At 41.0% G+C, this 25,256-nt stretch overlaps 1 protein-coding gene across 1 annotated transcript; it reads left to right on the forward strand.

Moving 5' to 3' along the window:
* The first annotated feature begins 260 nt into the window (after positions 1-260).
* On the forward strand, positions 261-14,388 carry MZT1 (mitotic spindle organizing protein 1). The gene is made up of 3 exons (XM_050952261.1): positions 261-378; positions 11,331-11,476; positions 12,663-14,388. The coding sequence occupies exons 1-3, from the start codon at positions 330-332 to the stop codon at positions 12,684-12,686; spliced, it is 219 nt and encodes a 72-aa protein (XP_050808218.1). The 5' UTR covers positions 261-329; the 3' UTR covers positions 12,687-14,388.
* Positions 14,389-25,256: the final 10,868 nt, after the last annotated feature.

The raw sequence follows: 25,256 nt of genomic DNA on the forward strand, positions 1-25,256 counted from the left end.
TTCCCCGTGGCTGCCCAATCGCCGTGCGTTGATTCTCATCCCCGGCCAATCGCGGTTCGCCTTTGCTCTCGAATGGCCCAATCAACACTGTCTCGCTTCACAAATTCGAACGGACTCCTCCTCCCGCCTCTCCTGTTGTTAAGCGGCAGGCTCTATTCAAACTAACACGGCAGATGGGGCGGGGCTTGAGGGTGACAGAGGGAGGTCAGGCAAGGACGGGCAGCCGCGCGTGCGTGGTGAGACTTTTATGTTGGGGCGGGAATGTTTAAACCCAGGGCGCGGGTGTCTGTTTCCGGGTTAGAGGTCTCGCGCTGAGTTCCTCGGTCGCCATGGCGAGCGGCGCAGCCAATTTAAACGCGGTGAGAGAGACGATGGACGGTGAGTCCCAGCAGGCGCCGCTTATGGGCTTCGTTGCGGTTGGCTCGGGTGTCCGACAGGTGTAGCTGCCCGGGGGGAGGGGACCTCGATGGGTGGTGGCGGCGCTCCCGGGCCCCAGGTCATCCCTGCGCGGCCCCCCGCCTCCCTCCACAGTGCCGTGTGTTGTGCCCGGGCCTCGTAGCGTGACCGTTCGGCTGCCTCCCCTGCAGCGCCGGGCATCTGTTTGCGCGACCTATTGCCGCGGCGGTGCCCGAAGCGTGAGGGGGCGTTGTATGAGCCCGCGATTGAGGCCCCGCTGCGCAGGCGCGGTGCGGCCCTTAAGGACAGCTACGAGCCGGCGGGAGGGTGAACTGAGCCGGCCCAGGAGCCAAGCGCGGCCCCTGCGGTCTCTGCTCTCTGTGTCCCGCTGCTGAGAGAAGAACGAAACCACATTCCCATTACACTAATTGAATCTATTTCCCCATGTTAAGTGTCCTCACATCTTCTATGGGTCGTCTCTATTACCACTTCAAAAGTTTTTTTTTCTCCTGCTGATGATAGCTCATCTCCATTGATTAGACCCTTCCTGTTGGTATGCGTACTTCCACCTTTTCATGTTCTCTGTATGTATAAATATCTCCTGTCTGTGTGTTGCATTCTATGCGTTCAGTGAAGTGAGCTGTAGCCCACGAAAGCTTATGCTCAAATAAATGCGTTAGTCTCTAAGGTGCCACAAGTACTCCTGTTCTTTAAACTGGAAGTAGTTGTCAGTTATTGGTGGCTGCTGATTGCTCACCTTCAGGAGCAGTTTGGTTGTGAGAATTGGCAAGAAAAATGACATTTTCTAGCTCCACTATTTCCATTTTGTGTGTTCAGTTATGTCTGCTTGCTGTTGACAATAATACATTTTTCTACGCTACCCTGCAGAGCCAGCACGAGAGAGAGTGAATTGGATTCTGTTCCTTTTTTACCCAGCAGGATTATTTTCAAACTCAGTTTTGCAGGATTTTATGTGCAACATCCTTATTTTCAATCAGGCCCAAATTATACACGTTTAAGTCTATACAAATGCAATTACTAGCTTTGTGTATTTTGGTGATAATTCACAAGGGGAACAGAACGTGATTCAACTTTCTATTCCCAGGCTGTAGTTTTAGGGATGACAGAAAGCTTATTCTTCTAGATCTAGTTAAGTAATCAGATAATTGAGGTACAAAAAATGTGGGCTCTGAAGATGCCCTCTCCTTTTTTTTTTTTTGCAGTCACTTTTCAAAGTAGAACTAGAACTTAATGTTGCACTGATGCTAATGCTTCTAATAAAATTATTTATTTTTTCCCTGTCAGTAGTAAGATACAGGAAAATAACTGAAGATGATTTCCTTCATGTACAGTATTCCCGTTTGCAGTGAGTGCAAATGAAACACCAAAATTCTTTTCCTTAACCACAGATCTATAATTTATTTTTTTTTGTGGGGAGGGGGGTGAACAAATGTTGACATGAAAATGGAAAACTGTTATATATCCTTTAATTCAAGCTTTTTCATTACTATTACAATAAGAATATTTGTTTGGTGATGTCACAGCGTGCACAGGCTCGATGCTCTGGAACCACTAAACATGAAGTTCAGACAATACCCTCTGATGATGACACACCCCTTAGGGCACATGTTAGGATATAGATATTCAGACCTGTTTGCAAAGGCCTATACTTTAAGAATTTAGTTGTATTTTTATTACTTAGCTAGTTATAGAGGTATAAAAGAGAGAATTAAAGTTACTGTTTGCTGGTGTAAGGGCCTTTTTTTACTGTAACAGTTGGAGGCCCTGTTCTTAGCCTTTGGCTAAGCAGCAGAGGCAGCCATAAGGTGGGAAGCAAAGGTTTACATCCTTACAATTCAAACTAGTTACAGTGAAATAAGGCAATCTGGGACTGTTAAAAGGGTGATCCGATTTATCACCTCCAGATAAAGAGAAGAGCCTAGAAGATGTAAAAGGAAACTTAGTTTAATAGCATCCTGTCTGGAAAGAACTCACTTATCAATAGCTGGGATGTGAAATCCTCGTTTCTGTATTGTTCTATCACTGTAGTCTCCACTTCCCTGTTGTTTGTCTGTATAATCTGTCTGGTTCTGTAACTGTTTGTCTGCTATATAATTTATTTTGTTGGGTGTAAACCAATTAAGGTAGTGGAATATAATTGGTTAAATAATTGTTACAATGTGTTAGGATTGGTCAGTTAAATTTTAGTAAAATGATTGGTTAAGGTATAGCTAAGCAGAACTCAAGTTCTACTATATAGTCTGCAGTCAATCAGGAAGTAATTGAGGATGGGCAGGAGCGGCGCCAGGGTTTTTGGTGCCCTAGGCAGGGGTCCTTCCACGCTCCCGGTCTTCGGGGCACTTCAGCAGCGGGTCTCGGAGCGAATGAAGGACCTGCCGCAGAATTGCTGAGGAAGACCCAGAGCACGGAAGGACCCCCGCCGCCAAGGGCCGCAAAATGCCGCCCTCCCAAATCCTAGTGTGGTCGCCTAAATGGAAGTGCCGGCCCTGAGGACGGGAACAGGGAATGGGGGTGGGGGAAATGGAATCATGTTTTGCTAAGGGGGGGAATGGGAACGGGGACACAGGTAAGACTCTGTGGTATCACAGCTGGGAAGGGGGACACTGAGGAAGGAAACTGAAATCATGCTTGCTGAAAGTTCACCCCAATAAACATCAGATTGTTTGCACGTTCGGACTTTGGGTATTGTTGTTCTCTGTTCATGCAAAAAGAATCAGGGAAGTAAGAGGATAAAAGAATAAGCCCCCTAACAGCACACTCTAGGTAGGGCAAGCCTCCTTTGCTTCAGCGCTTCCTTGGGTCTGATCTCTTGAGCATTCAGCCTCTGCTCACAGCATGAGTTCCTCACAGTGAGTCCATGGGATAGGACACCTGGGGAAACCTTCCATCCCCGCTCCCAATGGGGCCAGGCATCCCATCTTTGCAGTTATGTTACTCAGCCAGTGAGGTAAAACGGAAGGGTTTATTAGTTGACTGGAACACAGTGTTGAACAGATCTTGTTAATACAGAACCCAGTGATGTCCATCTTGGGGAATCCAGAGCCTTAGGCTCTCCCATGTGAATCCCATGTGAGACTGACTCAGTTCAGTAGCCAACCCTCAGTCACCACGAGTTGCCTTTCCTCCATCCTTTGTCTCTTTCGCAGGTCTCCACCTCTCGCTTTGTTCTCTTACACCTCTGGCTGGCTCTTGCGGAGGATGAGCCCTGGCTATCAGTTGCCATGATACAGTGTCAGTTATTGTCTGGACTAGGCAGCCAGACGGCAGTCACACCTGCCCTCTAGGGGTCTCTGCAACGATCACACACCCTTGTACCATCACCTAGATACTTGAGTAACACATAGGGGAAATTGAGGCACGCGCACAGTATTCAGACAAAACATTAAGAACATTCCCACTTCATCTCAGAGGACATATAATTCTTTTTGCATTCCCATTTATGAATGGACAACAGACTATCAAACTTTAATGGTCACAGTTGGCATTATTTTGTCCTCTTTAGTCTTCACGTTATAAAGAATTAAGTGTGGTTAAATTTAACTAGTTTTGTGTTGAATGCACATGACTTTTAAAATTAGTAAACTATTCTTAATTTATTAAAAGAAAAATTGAAAGTGACGAAATGCATAATTAAGGCTCTACAAACATCCTTAACTCTGCTACTATATGTATAGCCCTGCGTGGATACACATTTATACCCGCAGATGCAGATATATATCAGTATCCACAGAACCGCAGGGCTCTCCTGGGAACCACAGCAACAAAAAGAGCAGAATGTGGGAGCGCTGTTCCCAGGAGCCAGTGCCCTGCACCAGCAGCTCTTCCGACATGGCTGTACTGCCTCCAGCCCCGCCCACTGGGGCGGGCACCAGGCTCACCGGCAGCTGTCTCTCATTGTGCTCTTGTGGTTAACTGGCGTGCACACCCCCAGACAGGAGATGCTAACAACTGTGTGGAAGGGACGGGGGCAAGGCTGGGGGTGATACAGCTGCACTGGTGGAGCTGCCGGTGTGGGGCACTAGCTCCTGGGAGTGGCGGCCCAATGTTCTGCTTTTGCCGCTATCATTCCCGGGAGAGCCATGCAGTTCTCTGGAGACAGAGAGAGGATTTTGGGCAAGAACAATCATTCCATAGTCAGAATAAAGTAAAATTAGAGCAACTATTAATGACAGATTAGGGGAAAAAATAGTTATAAAAGTTGCAAATATGTGAAAAAATTACGGTAGAACCTCAGAGTTACAAACACCAGAGTTACAAACTGACCGGTCAACTACACACCTCATTTGGAACTGAAAGTGAGCGATCTGGCAGGATCAGAGATGACGGAAAAAAAACAAAAACAAATACAGGTCTGTGTTAAATGTAAATTAATAAAAGAAAAGGGGGTGGGCCTAAAAAGATTGACAAGGTAAGGAAACTGTTTCTATGCTTGTTTCATTTAAATTAAGATGGCTAAAAGCAGCATTTTTCTTCTGCATAGTAAAGTTTTAAAGCTCTATGAAGTCAATGTTCAGATGTAAACTTTTGATTGAACAAAACATTATGGTTTTTCTGAGTTACAAACGCTTCAGAGTTGCAAACAGCCTTGGTTCCCAAGGTGTTTGTAATACTGAGATATTTGATCAATTATTTGTAATCAGATAAATGTACAAGGGATACTCCTGGGGGAATTTTGTGTCACTATGCTTGCGCAGAATTCATGCCCCCACAGATTTCTTTGCTTCCCTGCAGAAAAATGACTTCTGATGGGGAAGTTGCAAGAGCGGTCATATGCCCCTCTCTGTAGCACAGGCAGGTTGGTTTGGGCACCCGGAGCAGCTGGTTGGAATATAAATCACCACTGGCCAGGGGGAGGGAGGACAGTCGTGCGTGAGAGAGAGAGAGAGACACTCTGTCCCTCTCGCTCATTATTGCAGCGTGCTTGGTGTGGAGGGGCAAGGCTTTAGGTTGTTTCTGAGGAGTAGGCATGGGGCAGGCTCGGTCCCCTTAGGCAGAGCAGAATGTAGCAGCCTGCCTCCTTAGTGAATTGTTCCCATTGTCTTTGTGAATTCCCCCAGGGGTGTAAAACAAGTGTAAAAGTTTTAAGGCTCCTTTATGTTGCCAGAGTGGTGTAAAGGACAGTATGGCCTTATAAATGCTTATGCTGCTTTAGTGATTAGAACTGATCTAAATTTTTGGACTGACAAAATTTCCTATCAAAATCTGCTCCATGAACTATTTGCTACTGACCTTTCTGGAGATGGTCAGTAGCAAATATAAATTGATTTTTCCCCAGCCCTCGCATCATAGGCAACTGAAAAGCAAGTAACACCAAGCGTATAGCTCCATATATTTGTTGATTAATAACTAGAAATAAAGGGTCAAACCTATCTACGTTACTATTAGGCAAGAGGGTTTGGGGATTTCCTCCAGTGCTCCCCACTCCCATTCTTCATCCTTTGTATTGTAGTTTAAATAAATTATAGAAATTACTGAAATCAGAGTGGTTATATTGTTATTTTGACAAATAACATGCAGAATTTTGCAGAATGTTGAAATATTTTATGCAGAATTTTTAATTTTTTGCGCAGAATTCCCCCAGGAGTAGAGAGATTTGTGTGTGACTTCTTCAGTTCACAGAGACCAAGGATGGCCTTATGGTTAGGGTGCTAGAGTAGGATTTTGGAAACCAGACTTCTTGTGCTAGCCTTGTAAAAGTCTTTTAGGGTAAAATATTGAAAGTCCGTAAGTCCCATTTTCGAAAGTGACTTAAGCACTCAGGAGCCTACATCCATTTGTCTTCCAATGGGAGGTGTTTGGTATCTAAATAGTGGCATTTTTTAAAATGCCACAAAGCATCTAATCTCCAAGTGATTTCAATCATGAACACTAGAGTCAACTTTTGAGGTTCCTGAATCACTTAACTACCTTTGAAAAATCTACCCTTAGTCTCTTTCTGCCTCAGTTCCCGTGTTTGAAAATGAGGTGTGTCATAAACAGATAGCTAAGGGTTAATGTCTCTTTCACCTGAAGCACCTGACCAGAGGACCAATCAGGAAACCGGATATTTTCAACTCTGGGTGGAGGGAAGTTTGTGTCTGAGTCTTTGTTTTCTGTCTGCCTGCTTTCTCTGAGCTTTGGAGAAGTAGTTCTGCTTTCTAATCTTCTGTTTCTAAGTGTAAGGACAAAGAGATCAGATAGTAAGTTATATGGTTTCTTTTCTTTGGTATTTGCATGAATATAAGTGCTGGAGTGCTTTGATTTGTATTCTTTTTGAATAAGGCTGTTTATTCAATATTCTTTTAAGCAATCGACCCTGTATTTTATCACCTTAATACAGAGAGACCATTTGTATGTATTTTTCTTTCTTTTATATAAAGCTTTCTTTTAAGACCTGTTGGAGTTTTTCTTTACTGGGAAATTTCAGGGAAATTGAGTCTGTACTCACCAGGGAATTGGTGGGAGGAAGAAATCAGGGGGGAGATCTGTGTGTTGGATTTACTAGCCTGATTTTGCATTCCCTCTAGGTGAATAGGAAAGTGCTTTTGTTTCCAGGACTGGGAACGGAGAGGGGGAGTCACTCTGTTTGGATTCACAGAGCTTGTGTCTGTGTATCTCTCCAGGAGCACCTGGAGGGGGGAAGGGAAAAAGGATTATTTCCCTTTGTTGTGAGACTCAAGGGATTTGGGTCTTGGGGTCCCCAGGGAAGGTTTTTCAGGGGGACCAGAGTGCCCCAAAACACTCTAATTTTTTGTGTGGTGGCAGCAAGTACCAGGTCCAAGCTGGTAACTAAGCTTGGAGGTTTTCATGCTAACCCCCATATTTTGGACGCTAAGGTCCAAATCTGGGACTAAGGTTATGATAAGGTGAATAGTACTTTCTTATCTCATAGGGCTGTTGAGGATAAATACATTAAGATTGTGAGATGCATCGGTACTAGTAATAGGGGCCATATGAGTATCGTAGAGAGAGTCTACTCTGTGGCACATTATAATAGCTAAAGAAACAAGGAAAACAAATCAACATTAGACTTTATAAGAGACTAACTGAGATTTGAAATTCTAAATTATACTGTATCTCGTTTAACTCATTTCATCAAAAGTAAAAGTTGTGTGTGTAAATGAATAACCCAGGGGTCAACAGCCTCTTGCACCCGGCTCACCAGGGTAAGCACCCTGGTGGGCCGGGCCAGTTTGTTTACCTGCCATAACGGCAGGTTTGGCTGTTCGCAGCTCCCACTGGCCGTGGTTCGCTGTCCCAGGCCAATGGGGGCAGCAGGAAGCACCAAGGGATGTACTGGCCGTGGCTTCCCGCCGCCCCCATTGGTCTGGGACGGCGAACTGCTACTTCATTCCTTCCACCATTACACTAGGACAACAGATGGCTGTTTGGGTACCTAACGTGCGAATACTGACAAGATATATAGTTCACAAATACTACAAATGTTTTACTGGGAGCCATGGTCGGCTGAATCTCCCGACACGGCAGGTAAACAAACTGGTCCGGCCCACCAGGGTACTTACCCTGGCGAGCCGCATGCCAGAGGTTGCCGACCCCTGAGCTAACCTTAGGCTGGAACGTAAGATATCTTTCCATAAAACACCATTACCAAGTACTAATAAAAGAGAAATTCTGCAGAGAATAGGAGCTGAAATTAGTCACTGAAAAGCTGTGCAATTCTGTCTCAAGTTATCAAACACTACTTTTCCATTGGGGGGGGGGGAGGAAATCAGAACAAAGTAATCAGAAATTTGTATGCCCAGGAAATATATACTAAAAGCTCATTTAAAAAGTTAAATGTAGTGTTCTGACTTCAAAATATACTGTGTTTATAAAATTGCAGTATTTTCAAGGTCATTATGAGAGAATTACAGCCGCCTTTAGTTAAAACAGGGAGAACATATCAATAGAACTCACATTTCAAAAGTACTGGACACTTGGCAGCTCCCACTGACTTCGTTGGGCTCTTCTGGGTTCTTAGCACTTCTGAAATTTAGGCCACTTACCTACGTGCCTAGTTATGGACATAGATTCCTAACGTTAGGCACTCATTTTTGAACATCTTGGCCTGGCCTATATGTGTGGGTGTCATAAGCAGATTGTTAAGGGTTAACGTCTCTTGTACCTGTAAAGGGTTACAAGCAGGGAACTGGACACCTGACCAGAAGACAAGATACTTTTAAATTTGGGCGGAGGAAAGCTTTTGTGTGTATTGTGTTGTGTGTTCTTCTCTCGGAGGGTCTGAGAGAGACCAGACATTACTACAGGCTCTCTAAGTTTCTTTTCATATAGTAAGTAAAAACAGGTGGTTTAGGTTTTTGATTGTTTTTACTCTATTTGCAATTGTGGATCTGGCTGGTTAACTTTTATATGTGCAGTTGCTGGGAATATTCTGATTTGTATTGGTACTGGGGGGAAAGTCTCTTTCTGGTGTCTGTAAGCTATAGGACCCTGTAAGATTTACATCTTGAAGTTACAGAGAGAATTCTTTACTTTTTCTTTCCTTTTTATTAAAAGATTTCTTTTTTTTTTTTTTTTTGAGAACCTGATTGATTTTTTTCTTCCATGTTTCCCTTGTATTATTCCAGGGGATTGGGATACTCACTGGGACGGGTGGGGGGGGGAGACGGGAGAGGGAGAGATAGAATCTGTCTTTGTTTTCCTTGAATCTGTTTGCCTCTTGGTGGAAGGGAAGGGAGATGCTTCTCTGTATGGTGATTTAGAGGTTAGATCAGTATCTCTTAGGATAGCCCAGGGAGGGAAATTCTGAGAGGGGGAAAGGTGGGGGGAATGGTTTATTTCTCCTTGTTTTAAGAACCCAAGGGATCTGGGTTCTTGGGGTCCCCAGGGAAGGTTGGGGAGGTCAGAGTGCCCCAAAACACTATATTTTTGGGTGGTGGCAGTGCTATCAGAACTAAGCTGGTAATTAAGCTTAGAGGATTCAGGTGCTAGTATCTCATTTTCTGAACTCTAAGCTTCAGATCTGAGAAGGAATGCTATGATAGTGGGTGATCTCATTTTTTTTTAAAGCTATAATTCAGTATACCATAAATTGATATTGCAGTAAAACATTTGTAGTATTTGTGAACTATATATCTTGTCAGTATTCGCACGTTAGGTACCCAAACAGCCATCTGTTGTCCTAGTGTAATGGTGGAAGGAATGAAGTAGCATTTCTATTTCAAATTTTGGAAAGCTTTGTTTCTTTGCGATTATAGAAACGTTATAAGTAATATTTCTTAATATAAATCACTGTTGTCAGGGAATCTTGCTGAAGACTGAACCTTGTACTGCTCTAGAATAGTGAAAGCTTTTCATAAGATTCAAAAGGGAGTAGTAGCTAGTCAGAGGATGCCATTTCATCACAGACATACTTGGATGAAGACGCTTGTAGTGGAATGAGCAGTTCAGTGATTATTAGTAGATGGGAAGACTGTAAGGCAAAAGGGTAATGATGCTGGGAAAAACTAGCCAGTAAAAATCTAGAAGAAGTATCTTGAGTCACTGAATCGAGTGATGGCCATTCTTGTAACACATGGCATTGGCATTGTCAAAGGGAGAACCAAGTATAGATGTAGGAGTGAGGGCCTAGGACAGTGGTTCTCAACCCAGGGTACATGTACCCTAGGGAATGCATAGAGATGTTTCCAGTCAATTATCTAGATATTTGCCTAGTTTTACAACAGGCTACATAAAAAGACTAGCGAAGTCAGTACAGACTAAAATTTCTTACAGACAATGACTTGTTTATACTGTTCTGTATACCAGTATTTCCCAAACTTGGAGCGCCACTTGTGTAGGGAAAGCCCCTGGCAGGCCGGGCCGGTTTGTTTACCTTCCCCATCCGCAGGTTTGGCCGATTGCGGCACCCACTGGCTGCGGTTCACTGCTCCAAGCCAATGGGAGCTGCTGGAAGCGGCGGCCAGCACATCCATCGGCCTGCGCTGCTTTCCGCAGTCCCCATTTGCCTGGAGCGGTCAGTGGGTGCCGCGATAGGCCAAACCTGTGGACGGGGAAGATAAACAAATCGGCCCGGCCCGCCAGGGGATTTTCCTACACAAGCAGTGTCCCAAGTTTGGGAAACACTGCTATATACTATACACCAAAATGTAAGTACAATATTCATATTCCAATTGATTTATTTTATCATTATATGGTGAAAAGGAGAAAGTAAGCAATTTTCCAGTAATAGTGTGCTGTGACACTTTCATATTTTTGTGTCTGATTTTGTAAGCAAGTAGTTTCTAAGTGAGGTGAAACTTGTCTTGCTCATTGACAGATCAGACTCCTGAAAGGGGTGCAGTGGTCTGGAAAGGTTGAGAGCCACTAGCTTTGAACACTTTTTAAAAGCTTAGGCTAATATTTGCTTTTGAGAGCAAATAAAAGTTAATATTTATGTCTGTATTGTCAGACAAAACTTTAATATTGCGTAAAATTGATAATTAAATATGCAGTAATACAAAACAATATTATAATATTGTAATAGTTAATTAAAACTGCTCCTGTTTTCTTTCCTACCCTCCATTTAATGGGCAAAGATTTGAATTATTACAATTTTAGAATTTTTTTAAATCACTGTCTACAAATGAGAGCTTACTACATTCTATATGCATATTGACTATTCTTCCTATTACAACAGTAAACAAGTAATATCCTGGTTCAGTGAATGGGAAACACTAGGGTAGAGAATGTAAATGTGGATCTGAGTTTGGAGTTTGGGACTTCTGACTTCACATGGGGAAGGTGATTATGAATGTTATAGGTGGGGTTCAAACTGTGGGGGTGGATAGGTAGTGTTTCCATTGTCCCCATCCACAGAGGTTCAACTTTTGAAAATCCCACCCTTAAGAAATAAATTTATTTTAAAGAGAAATGTCAGTAATCTCATTTAAACTTTAAAAAAACCTAATTTTAATTTTTAAAAATTGTTGCAGTTCTGCTTGAGATTTCAAGAATATTAAACACTGGTTTGGATATGGAAACTCTGTCTATTTGTGTGCGGTTGTGTGAGCAAGGTATAAATCCAGAGGCCTTATCCTCAGTAATTAAAGAGCTACGCAAGGCTACAGAAGCGCTAAAGGTAAGGCAATTTATGAAAAACATGCGGAGAGGTGGTTTTCTTTTTTTAATTAAAGCAAATCAGAGTTCAAATTACTGCACTTTTAGCCTTTTATAGGCAATTGTACCTTTGCCTTGCATTTTAAATAAAATAAAAATAATAATCTTAGGAAACAAATTTTGCAAAGCTATAAATAATGTAGAGCCAGGGACTGGATTCTCTAACAATTTGCTCGTCAGATTTTGAAATTTTATCAACAGATCCACACTTAGGCTTCAATTCCCATTCACCTCTATATCAAATATAGGCTCCTTGTTTTTTACCTTTTAAGTCTCTTCATAATTGAGCCCTACACACGCTGACTGCTTTAGTAATCTTTCTCTCTTCTTCGAATCCCAATTTAAAAAATAATTATCTCAGTTACATGTATTCATCCACATTTATGTAGAAGGCAGTATCAGTTCTTCCCCACATTAACTTTCTTGTATGTCATAACCACATTCCCTGCCGTTTGTCTGTAGAGCCTTTCATGGCAAGGATAGCTCTTCTGTGTTTATCCAGCATCCAGTGGTACCATTATATAAATATTTACTACTACTGCTGCTGTTACTATTACTACTACTATTAAAATGATCTTTATAACTCACTGTAGTGTTACTTATGAATTATGCCAGTGTCCCAAATTCATGCAGATAAAATGTTTATGCTACACCATTATGTATTTCATAATATGGAAAGGACAAGAATAAGGATTCATATACATTTCACACATTTTTTGTTTGTTTGTTTTGGTTTACAGTTTAACAAGTAGGTGCCACCGCATGACTATGTGTGGGTCTGTAGTAAAACATGCCCTAATCTGAACACCACCTCCATGAGTCAGTGTGAAAAGACCAGGTACAGCTCCTTGTTAGAATTATACACTTGGCTTTCCTGTGTCAAATTTTGTCAAGTGATGGCTAAATTAATAAAGGAGGAATAGTGGGAGTCAAAAATATTGTGAAAATGAAAATAATCCATGAAAGAGCCATTTAAGCAGCATATTAAGATTACATATCACATGATTTATGATCTGTAAACTATTTAAACATTGTTGACCAAATAAAAGTAGTTGCAAGAAATGACCATAAGTGTTATAGCTGATCTATATCTCCACAGTGTTTATTTTGAGTGGGTTCATTATAATGAATTGTACTTCTCTTTCTAGGCTGCTGAAAATATGACAAGTTGACTTCATGGGAGAAGATATCTTGATGAGATAAATGTCGAGCTAGCAAAGGGTTTGAAAACTGGCTGCTGTTCAGAAATATAGAATGAAGTTACTGTATGTTCAAGTTTCCAAACATTTATGTAATCTTCTTTAATAAGAAAAGGATGAAATGTAAAAATGTAAAGCTTTATAGAAAAGTGAAAAAAGGCATATTGATGGAATTATCTAATAATTATTCATTGCTTACTTTTTTCCTGTTTTTTAATAGACTGTAGTACTTTGGAAATAGCATGATGATTATATGTATTCCTTATAAATCTGAGCTTTAGTTTTATAAACAGTCTGTCAAATATTGCACGTTCAGTGAATCTACCTAAAAGTTTAGTGAAACTTAATCCCTCTGATATTGTAGATATAACTTGTTGAGAGTTTATAATAAAACTCTTAATTTTGGGCAGTTTATGCATAATGAATTGATTAGTTTATTTTCTCCTGGTATGAAACTTAGTATTCAACTTCAGATGCAATCTTTTATGAACAAGCTCTCATTTAAATCTGTTCTAGGTTTTGTTTTTAATCAGAGAGCAGGGGAAAATAGTGGGAGTTTGCTTGCTTCTTAAAAAACCTTAGTTCTGAAATCTTAAACTTGTTATCATTTTGATAGTTTGTTTTTTTCAGAACTAAATAATGCTTATTAAAAAAAAAAAGACTTTTCTAACAAGCTAACCTAAGTCTGCAAGCAGTTACCGTACATGCAGATTTATATATACTTGAATTCCATAGTACATCTTTTATGCATTATATGGAATATCCTATTGACTTCAGTAGTGCTTTAATTAGGTTTATATCCTGTCCGTTACAGATCACAAAAATTCTAATGGAATATTTGCTATCTTTGTCCTAGTCAAAGTATAGACCAGAGATGTCAAATGATTTGGAAAGAGCCAAATTCCATTTTTAATTATTGTTAGTGAGTTTGGGTATAAGCGTATTTATTCCCCTCAATTGACAGTGGAATATCCACTGATGTCTAAAATGTTTGCATAGAAATCAATGGTAGAACATTCAGTAACTACATTTTTTATTTTCATTTTAGTGTCCATTATCACTGAAAGGGAAAATATACTCACAGTTAGGAGACTTGCTATTTCTCCCCTTTTGTTTCTGTCTCTATCCTCCTTTCTTCATTTCCTTCCTTCTTCCTGTTTCTCTCTGTCTCCGCTTCAATAATTCCTGCCCCTTCCCCATTTTATCTATTGAAATAATTAGTGCTGATGAATAGTTGTCATTACTGGGTTTAAAGTAGTGATGGGCCTCATGTGGGTCGCAGGTTGCCCACCACTGGTTTAAAGTCACTCCAACACAGATTAATAGGAAGCAGAGATCACACTCTGATTTATTGTTTCAGGTTGTCTGCAGACTCAAGAAGATAACACTATATTGACTTACATTTGGAAAACTATCTTTGCAGCCTGGAGACAGAAAAACCTTTTGTTTCTTTAAAATGGAATCTTAGATTCTGTTGTAATCTGAGTAGGACATGAGGACCACAGAAATTCATCAAGCAGGCCTAATGGTTGACACCCCTATTATAGACAATATGTAAAATATGAATTCATTTTAATAGTGATTTGCATCGTTTTATGTTTATTTTGTTACCTGGTAACGTGATCTTTTTGGTTTGTTGCTTTACATATATGAAATAAAACACTTTAGTATCAAACCTGGATTTAACTCTAGTGATGTATGCTAATTATCATGGTACATTAGTGGCACCATAGTGAAAGTTGACACAAAGTTCATTTTAATTAATTAGTGCTCTTTTGACTTGAATATTTATGCGGGAGAATATTGAAAATTTTAAATGTGAACATGTTTGAATTGTTTAAAGTATTTTCAGTTCCCAAGGTAAAACTGTACTTTCAAAACACAATTGTTCATATTTTTACAGTGTCTTGGGTTTTTTGTAATGTTTTTGATGAGTGGCAAGAAGAAAGTTTAAAAATAAAATACAATGCTCAGTTGAATATGAGGGGGAGGGGCACAGAAAATTAACAGTTAACTAGTTTGCATAATTAAGTGGTGTCAGATCAGTTTGCAACAGTATAGCAAAAATGACAAAAGATTGAAGAGCATGCTGATAATGTTGATTTGCCCATCTCTTCACGTTTTCTTGTCTAGTTTCCTAACCATAGATCCTGGGGACGGACCATCTTCCCTGAGGACATGCTGATTATTGTTCCATTTGCAAAGAATGGGATATAGTGGCACTACCTAGGGGCAGCCTCACTTCCTCTAGCAAAAGCTCTAGGGAAGTGCCAACTATTGCTGAGGTCCATCTGTGGCTTCATTCTCTTTGGATACTTGCATCAAAGGCCACATTTAGGGCTGTCTGGGTATGCCCTTGGTGACTATAGTTGAGTAAAGCAGATTTGTAGGGCGGTGGGCCATGTGTTTTTTGGTCCGTGGTTGTGAACAGAACTTTACTCTATATTTTCTGCTTTTTGTGAGTTTGGCATTATTGTCCCTGAGAGACCCTAAGCAGTTTTCAAAATGTTTGTTTGAAGATACTATTATATAATAGATGTTCAAAATTTCAATATGAGCAGTATCAGAGGGGTAGCCGTGTTAGTCTGGATCTGTAAAAGCAGCAAAGAATCCTGTGGCACCTTATAGACTAACAGACGTTTTGGAGCATGAGCTTTCGTGGGTGAATACCCACTTCTTCAGATGCATGTCTGCAGTGCATTTTTAATTTTACATCTACAAATGCTTTTCTCTGTTTAAGCAGAGTTGAACAATAATATTAATTATACTTAGTGTTTTACATTTCCAAAGCACTTTGTAGGCATTAAGGACCATATTTATGAGGCAGCACTCACTCCAGTTATTCAGACTAGGATCTTCCCTATGCTGCTGGGAGTGCCCCAGCAAGGGGACTCCTAGCTCTGGCTGAGCAGGGGAGGGAGAGGACTTGTCCCTCCCCTGCACAGCTGCTCTGGGTTGGAGAGACACCAGCCCCACCTCTGAGTACCTCCCTCTGCTGCAGGACACTCTGGGACTGGGAAGCAGCCCCAGAAGTTCCTGCAGCTGGAGGAGTTCTTGTGGAATTGTGTCAAATCTTTCCTGTGCTGCTGGGAGCGCCCCAGCAAATGGGGCTCCTAGCTCTCACTGGGCAGGGGAGGGACAGTACAGCTCTGAAGGGAGCACAGAAGTGAGGGTGACAATCCCCTGACACCCTCCCCCCCACAGGTTTGCCACCCTTTCCCCCCCCCCATCCCTTTTTGGGTCAGGACCCCATGGTTGTTTAAATCTGGAATTTCAGTGATGCATTCTCAAATCCTATGGCTTTGAAATTGGCCATAATGGACTGACTATTTGGTAGGGCCCTATTCATAACATTGTTCCCTGTAGGTCCCTGACTCTCCCCTTGCTGAAATGCAATCAACCATTGCAGAATACACCATGTAGCCCCCATATACATTCATTCTCTTCAGTGCTCTCTGTTTGATGGACCTATACCAACTTCACTGTCAGGAAACCAGGGTAGATAAAAATCATGATTTTTTTTTAAAAGCCAAAATATCACAATTTTAATTTAAAAAATCATTTTTAATTTATACATTGTTAGTTTAGTATTTCTCACTTTAGTCTTAGTTTGCTAAAGTCAATGTTTTGTATTTGTTTCTTTAGTTTCCTAATTATTAGTAGAATTTCAGATTTTAGATAAAGATTTTTTTCTGTGGAGCAATTTCACAGTTGAGGTCCTCATCTATGTTGGGGGGGATGGGGGGGAAAGTCCATGGCCTCACTAGCATCCCAGCATAAATCCAATATATTGAACTCTCACAAGTCCAGAAAAAGCATTTCAAAGAGGCTTCTCTATCTGTGATTCTAAACCACCTTGGTGCTTTTGAAAATTCAAACGTTAACTCCCCAATATATGTTCAAGAGTTTAGACTCTTGTTTTTGAAATGTTGGTCAATGTGTGTAATAAAATTCAGAATAACTTGGTTAATGTTTTAAAAGTTTAAACAACTTTTATTGTTAGCACCAAATCAATTTTGTTTCTAGTGAATACAATTTTATGCCACTAGAGAAAAACTTGTAATAAAAATACAATTTTAGCCTCTGATGCCGCAAACAGTTGTGCACATACTGAACTTTAAACAAATAGTACCACTGAAGTTAATGGGACTGTTAATGAGAGTGGAGTTAAGAAGGTGTGTAAGTGTTTGGAGGATCAGGGCCTTACTTTTCAATATTTTCTTTTTTGCCCACAGCAATTTTGTAAAATTCTATTAAAATGCCTACCAGGAGCAGCATTCAAAAATTAAAATTTATAATTAACTAAATTATAATTTCTGATTTACAATTGTAGGAGCACAAATTTTCAAAATAGTTTTACAATACCTCAACCTAATTAAAATGTTTTTTTTAAATCAAAAGGTTTAAATTAAAGAGTTGTATTACCTTGCTTTAAATCCCGCAGAAGACTAGACTTTGCTTTAAATTGATCGACTTTGGGAATGGAAGGAAGGGCATGTCACCAAAGAATTATACCTGCGAATGGTGTGAGCATGTAAGGACATAATCAGGAAAGCCAAGGCAAAGAATGAGTTACAGCTGGCAAGGAATGTTAGAGACAACACGAAGGGGTTCAAAAATATCAGGAAAAAAAAGAAAGCTTAGGGCTACTGTGGGTCCACTGCTCAGTGGGGAAGGTGAGCTGGTAATGGAGGATGATAGGAAGGCAGAGCTGTTCAATGCCTACTTTGCTTCAGTCTTCTCACAAAAAATAACATATGACTGGGCAACTAGCGAAGTTATCATAGACAATAAAGGGAAAAGGATGCAGACTGGCATAAGTAAAGGACACGTCAGAGATCTGATCAATCTGAATGAATTCAAGACAGCAGGATCTGATGCAATTCACCCCAGGGTTTAGAAGGAATTAGCTGAAGAAATCTTGGTGCCACTGGCAATAATATTTGCAAACTCATGGATGACAGGAGAGGCCCCGAAAGACTGGAGAAGGGCTAACATAGTGCCCATCTTTAAAAAGGAGGGGCTAGGGACCTACAGACCAGTCAGCCTTCAACAGCTGGGAAGCTACCAGGGCAATGTACAATCACTAGCAACCAGCATGGATTTATCAAGAATAAATGATGCCAAACCAGCTTGATTTCCTCCTCTGACAGGGTGATTGGTTTTGGTGGACAGGGGGAGCATGGTGGACATAATATACTTGGACTTCAGCAAGACTTTTAACACAGTCCCATATAATATTTTTATAAGTAAGCAGGACAAATGCAGTCTCAGCAGAACCACCATTAAGTGGATACATAATTGGTTAAACAACTGCAATGTAACCATTAATGGAATTATGTCAGATTGGAGGGAGGTCTCAAGTTGGGTTCCACAGGGATCTGTTCTGGGTCCAGTGTTGTTTAACATCTTTATTAATGACCTGGATGTAGGAATAGAGAGCATGATGATCAAATGTGTGGATGACACAAAACTGCGATGGGGGGCAACGCTTTGGAGGAGAGAGCTAAATTCAGAGGGAGCTTGATAAATTGGAGAACGAGGATATAGACAGCAAATTCAACGAAGTCAAATGTAAGGTGCTACACTTAGGGAAGGAAAAAAAGGAGTTTAAGAGTCAAATAGTTGAAAGGCTGCCGTAAAAAAGATGGAGAAAAGTTCTCTCTTGCCACAGAGGATAGTACAAGAGGCAACTACAGCATAGCAGATTTAGATAAAATCTCAGGAAAACTGAAGAACAGTAGGACAATGGAACAGACTCCCTTGGGAGGTTGTAGAAGTTCCTTCACTGGAGGTTTTCAAAAGGAGGCTGGAGAGCCATCTGTCTCGAATGGTTAGATACAACAAATCCTGCATCTTGCCAGGGGGTTAAACAGAGGACCCTCGTGGTCCCTTCTAACCTTATGATTCTATGACCCTGTGCAGCCAGGGTTTAATCATACTAGGTTCTGTGCATCCTTAACACCCATTGAAACCAGTGGGATTTAAGCATGCTCAGCAGCTTGCAGGCTTCAGTCCTCATAGATGAGGGGCTGCATTTACTCCTTAGCTAAGTTCTACCACATCCCAGTGTAATAAATTATTATTTCCTATTTGTTTTTGTTTTAAATGTTAGTGTAAGTTATGGAGTTTTAGGCCTACAAAGTCTTACGTGTGTGTTTAAGTTTGTACAGAATGTGTAGTCTGTTGACTTCAGTGTTAAGCCTCTGCAGGATTGGTGGCTTCCATGCCCTGTCCCTTTACCAAGGATTTTATTCTAAATATAAAAAAGGAACACAAATGATGGAATCCCAGCAAACACACCCAAAATTATATACTGTGATCTTATTTAAAAGACAGAATGCACAATGAATTCCAGTTTTAAGAAAACATTTTATATCATCTCATATTTCACATAATTACAAAACACAGCAGAGCAAAGAATGATATAAAGATTTTCAAGCCCTTACTCTCTATTTTTATTTTCATTGTAGTCTTTTTTTAAATTTGCAAGTGACTTTTGTCTGCATGTGACTTTTGTAAAGATTATCAACAAAGACTGGATGCTGCTTAAGTATGGCTAAATACAGTGCTACATTGTGATGTTACAGTTTCAAATACATACATTGAGTATCTTGTTTAGTATAACATGTCTTATCTGTCCAAAGTGTTTCACCATTTTAGTGATTCTAATTCGAACTGATAGAGAACTTTCATTTTGTTACAAGAGAAAATAATCCATGGTGAAATAAATGCTTGCTCAGGTACTGGGATAAAGGTATTTGCTTATGGGACAACTGAAGGATAGTTATAGGCTTTTCTGGTCAAGAGGCATTAAATCCATTCCCTGCCACAAGGAAAGCTATTGCTGCATAAAGTTCTCAACTATTACATTTTTTATGTCTCTTTTGCACTAAATAAGGATTCTGTAAGTGATACAAACTTTCTGAGGAACATTAAAAGAGGAGTTAGCGTGGGAGAGACCTAGGTTCAGTTCCGGATTCAGCAAATCAGCAGGTCTGGATAGCTTACATCCATGAGTTTTTAAAGAGCTGGTTGAGGAGCTCGCTGGACCGTTAAGTTGATTTTCAATAAGTCTTGGAACACTGGGAAAGTTCCAGAAGACTGGAAGAAAGCTAATGTTTGCCAATATTTAAAAAGGGTAAGGGGATAACTTGGGTAAATATAGGCCTGCCAGTCTCACATGGATCCCAGGCAAGGTAATGGAGTGCTTGATACAGGACTCTATTAATAAAGATTTAAAGGAGGGTAATATAATGTCAATCAACATCAGTTTATGGAATATGGATCTTGTAATCTCATAAAAAATCAAGTTAATTTGACTATATATATATTACAAGTTTGGTTGATAAAGTTAGTATTGACATAATATACTTAGACTTCTCTAGGATGTTTGATTTGGTATTGGACAACATTTTGATTGAAAAACTAGAACTATATAAAATTAACATGGCACACATTAAATGAATTACAAGTTGGCTAACTGATAGGGAATCACTGAATGGATGTGTTTCTATTGGGGTCCCACAGCGATCTGTTCTTGGCCCTATGCTATTTAACATTTTTATCAATGTCCTAGGGGGAAAAAAAACACTGATAAAGTTTGCTGATGACACAAAACTTGGGGCATGGTAAACAATGAAGAGGACAGGTCACTAATACAGAGGGATTGAGATTTCTTGGTAAACCAGGCACAAGCAAATAATACACAATTTAATATAGTTCAATATAAATGCATGCATCTAGGAACAAAGAATGTAGGACATACTTACACGATGTAGGACTCTATCCTGGAAAGCAGTGACTAAAAAAAAATTAGGGGTTCATGATGATAGTCAGCTGAACATGAGCTCCCAATACGATGCTGTGGTGAAAAGGGCTAATGTGATCCTTGCATGCATAAATAAGGGAATCTTGAGTGGAAGTGGAGAGGTTATTTTATCTCTGTATTTGGCTCTGATGGAATATTGTGTCCAGTTCTGAAGTCTGCAGTTCATGAAAGATGTTGAAAAATTGGAGAAGGTTCAGAGAAGAGCCACCAGAATGATTAGAGAATTAGAGAACATGCTGTATGCTGGAGATTTAACTCACTCCATACTAAACCAGCCTTGGGTGAAACTCAGGCATTTCACCACTAAAATTAAGGGGGCAAATGCTCCACTGCTGCTAATATGCCACCACCTCAGGAATGCCCCTAACAAGAGTTCTAACACAAGAGTGGTAAAGTAGAAACACCTAGGCACTGGGAAGTTTAGGGAGGAAACAGGAAGACCCCAAGAATTGGTAAAATAGATAAGATAAGCTCTGACTAGTGAATATATGCTGATCATCTGCACAAACAAACTCTGACCCCTCTGAACGACCATGACATGCAGAGGCATTGCCAGACACCCCCAGACGAGGATCTTGACTGGCCATCAGGTGAATTTTGTCTGTATATTGGGAGTGGTGAGCATAAGAGATTTGCTTGGTATATGTATTCTGTGTGTTGTTAATAAATAGATGTTTAGAGCACAACTGTGTAAGGCTCAGTGGGAAAAGGTTCTGCAGACCTGTAGAGCACTGAGCCCTGTGGGAAAGGGCAGGTACCTAAATTGACCAGGTCATGCCTTGAGCCCTTGGTAGGGTATAGGTGGGATGCCTTACATTTTTTTTTGCAGTTAACAATGAGAGACTCTAGCTCAGGTACACCAGGTAGTTCTTCCCCACCCCCTTAAAGACTCTGGCACAAATCAGCCAGTTGAGGGGAAAGGAGTGCCAATTGTTTGCATCCCCCAGCTCCAGGGATTTAACCTGGAATATTGGCCACGTGGAGCCTCTTTTGGCTCCATTCCAGCAGCTTACTCACCAACCCCACAGCAGCAGCAGTTGTGGTCAGGATGCAGAGGAGTTAAAGTTAAGGATTCTGGGGCCATTCTCCCTAGGGGTATCGGGTCTGCCTCAGCAGGGGGAAGGGAAGGAGGTGTCTCTGCCCCACTGCAGGAGTCAGATCCCAGCCCCACAGTATGCGGGCTCTGCCCTCTACCAGAGGATGAACCCCCTTAGGGAGGGATTTCATGTTGACTCTCTCCCTGCTCAAGGTGAGGGAGGTAGAGGACACATGGTACTGCTGTGGTAACTGTGATGAGTCAGGGCAGGATTTTGAGGGTTGCATCTGTCACCACTGCCCCACCCCCGCCCCTCCTGCTTGGGAAAGGGGATGCCATGGAAGTGCTGCAGCTGCCACAGGAGCACATGGCTCCTTATGTCCTCTTATGCCTCCCTCCTTGTCCCACTTCAGGAGAGGGAAGGGGAAGGGCTTGTTGGGCTTCAGCTAAGAGAACAACCAGCAGGTCTATAGGCACCTGCACCAGGAGTTACTCTGAGGAAGTGAGACAGAGCACCTAGTCCCTTCCCTCCCCTGGGGTTAGACAGTGAGGGTTAGGGTACAGGTGGTAAGTTGTTCTCTGGCAGGCATTGGAGGGACCTAGCCCTGCCCTACTGGAGGTACTGAGAGAGGTTGCCTTAGAAGTGGTGATGGTTCATTCTCGCAGCTTTGCTCAAGAATTATGAGTGTGGGATTGTTGCCCCTTGAGGAAGGATGTCCTCAGTCTTCTCAGGAGTAGAGATCAGGGAGTATCAATGGTCTGAAACTGATGTGAAAGAAGAGTCACAGGACAAAGGGAGCAGATGGGTCAGATCCAGGACCTTTGCTAGGACATTTCACTTTGTGGTTGGTGGTGTGAGAGAAGTCCATTCCTCCCTGATGGGATCTTGAACCTTGTACAGGAGGTCTCTGAGAGGCACAAAAAGGGTGAGTCTGAGTCCTGGTCTATACTACAAACTAGGACTGTCAAGCAATTACAAAAATGAATCATATGACTAATCGTGCTGTTAAACAATAATAAAATACCATTTATTTAAATATTTTTGGATGTTTTCTACATTTTAAAATATATTGATTTCAGTTACAACACAGAATACAAAGTGTACAATACTCACTTTATATTTATTTTTTATTACAAATATCTGCACTGTAAGAAACAAAAGAGAATATTTTTCACTTCACCTCATGCAAGTATTGTATTGGAATCTCAAATGTAGAATTAGGTACAAAAAATGCCTGCATTCAAAAATAAAACAATGTAAAACTTTAGAACCTAAAAGTCCAATCAGTCCTACTTCTTCTTCAGCCAATCACTCAGACAAACAAGTTAGTTTACATTTGCAGAAGATAATGCTGCCTGCTTCTTGTTTACAATGTCACCTGAAAGTGAGAAAAGGCACTTGCATGGCACTGTTGTAGCTGAAATTGCAAGATATTTATATGCCAGATGTGCTAAAGATTCATGTGTCCCTCGATGCTTCAACCACCATTCCAGAGGACATGCTGATGATGGGTTCTGCTTAATAATGATCCAAAACAGTGCAGACAGATGATGAAAATGAACATGCTTCAGAGTCAAATGCCACCAGCAGCAAGTTGATTTTTCTTTTTTGGTGGTTTGGGTTCTGTATTTTCCACATCAGAGTGTTGCTCTTTTAAGACTTCTGAAAGCATGCTCCACGCCTCATCCCTCTCAGATTTTGGAAGGCACTTCAGATTCTTAAATCTTGGGTTGAGTACTGTAGCTATCTTTAGAAATTTCACATTGGTATCTTCACACTTTGTTAAATCTGTAGTGAAAGTGTTCTTAAAACGAACAACATGTGCTGGGTCCTCATCCAAGACTGCTATAACATGAAATATATGGCAGAATGCAGGTAAAACAGAGCAGGAGACATACAGTTCTCCCCCAAGGAGTACAGTCACAAATTTAATTAATGCATTATTTTTTTAACATGCATCATTAGCATGGAAGCATGTCCTCTGGAATGATAGCCAAAGCATGAAGAGGCATATGAATCATTAGCGTATCTGGCATGTAAATATCTTGTGATGCCAGCTACAACAGTGCCATGTGAATGCCTGTTCTCACTTTCAGGTGACATAAATAAGAAGTGGGCAGCATTATATCCTGTAAATGTAAACGAACTTGTTTCTCTTAGTGATTGGCTCAACAAGAAGGACTGAATGGACTTGTAGACTCTAAAGTTTTACATTGTTTTGTTTTTGAGTGCAGTTATGTAACAAAAAAACCTACATTTGTAAGAGCAGCAAAGAATCCTGTGGCACCTTATAGACTAACAGATGTTTTGGAGCATGAGCTTTCGTGGGTGAATACCCACTTCGTCAGACATGCATCTGACGAAGAGGGTATTCACTCACGAAAGCTCATGCTCCAAAACGTCTGTTAGCCTATAAGGTGCCACAGGATTCTTTGCTGCTTTTACAGATCCAGACTAACATGGCTACCCCTCTGATACATTTGTAAGTTGCACTTTCATGATAGAGAGATTGCACTACAGTACTTGTATGAGGTAAATTGAAAAATGATATTTCTTTTGTTTACAAATATTTGCACTGTTAAAATGATAATCAAAAATAATATAAAGTGAGCAGCGAACACTATTTTCGTGTTGTAATTGAAATCGATATATTTGAAAATGTAGGAAAACATACAACATATTTAATAAATTTCAATTGGTATTGTACTGTTTAACAGTGCGATTGATCAAGATAATTCTTTTAAATTGCAATTAATTTTTTTTAGTTAATCACATGAGTTAATTGCGATTAATCTACAGCCCTACAACAAACTTATGTTGGTATAACTCCATTGCTCAGGGGCATGGAAAATCCACACCACCGAGCAACGCAGTTATACCTATCTAATTCCCAGTGTAGATAGCACTATATTGACGAGAGGGCTGTGTCACCACCACAGTGCTATAAAAGTACAGAAGCCCTAATAAGGTGACCAGGTAGCAAGTATGAAAAATCGGGACATGGGGTTGGGGGTAATTGGTGCCTATATAAGACAAAGCCCTGAATATTGGGACTGTCTCTATAAAATCAGGACATCTGGTCACCCTAAGCCCAGACGATAGCAAGGGACAGAGTCTTATTGAGGTGGACAAGGATAATGAGGAGTGAATGACAGTCCCTGGGCCTAGGCCTCATTCCCATAATCCACCCAGAGTCCATTGAGTCTCCTTGGGATATTCAGTGGTGTTTGCCAGTGGCCCGAGATAATGAAGGAGGAGATTGCAAGCACTGGTGCTCATGAACAAGGTCCAGCCCTGGAGTCAGTGCCTATACAGAGCCACATATTAACTTCTGAAGAGCCGTATGTGGCTCTGGAGCTTTAGGGTATCAAGTATTGAGCAGTATTGCACCTGACACATAGACTGGAGCCTGCCTGAGAAAGCAAGTGTTTCAGACAAGGGGTAGCACTGTCACAGGTTTGGGGCAGGACTGATATCTCACAAAGGGATACACAGCTATCAGAGAGGAACCCTCTGTTGTCAGGCAGCAGCATTCTTAAGGAGACACAGGTGAGAAATATGGCAGCTAAGTTCCCAGGGATCATATGGGGGATCCAATCAGCCCTTGGCGAATGATCTGTCTATAGGGGTTAAGGAAATGATTTGGAAGGGGGAGTTCATGGATTTACTTACCTC

Source organism: Gopherus flavomarginatus, chromosome 1 (assembly GCF_025201925.1).
Source record: "Gopherus flavomarginatus isolate rGopFla2 chromosome 1, rGopFla2.mat.asm, whole genome shotgun sequence".
In the NCBI taxonomy this organism is placed as follows: Eukaryota; Metazoa; Chordata; order Testudines; family Testudinidae; genus Gopherus; species Gopherus flavomarginatus.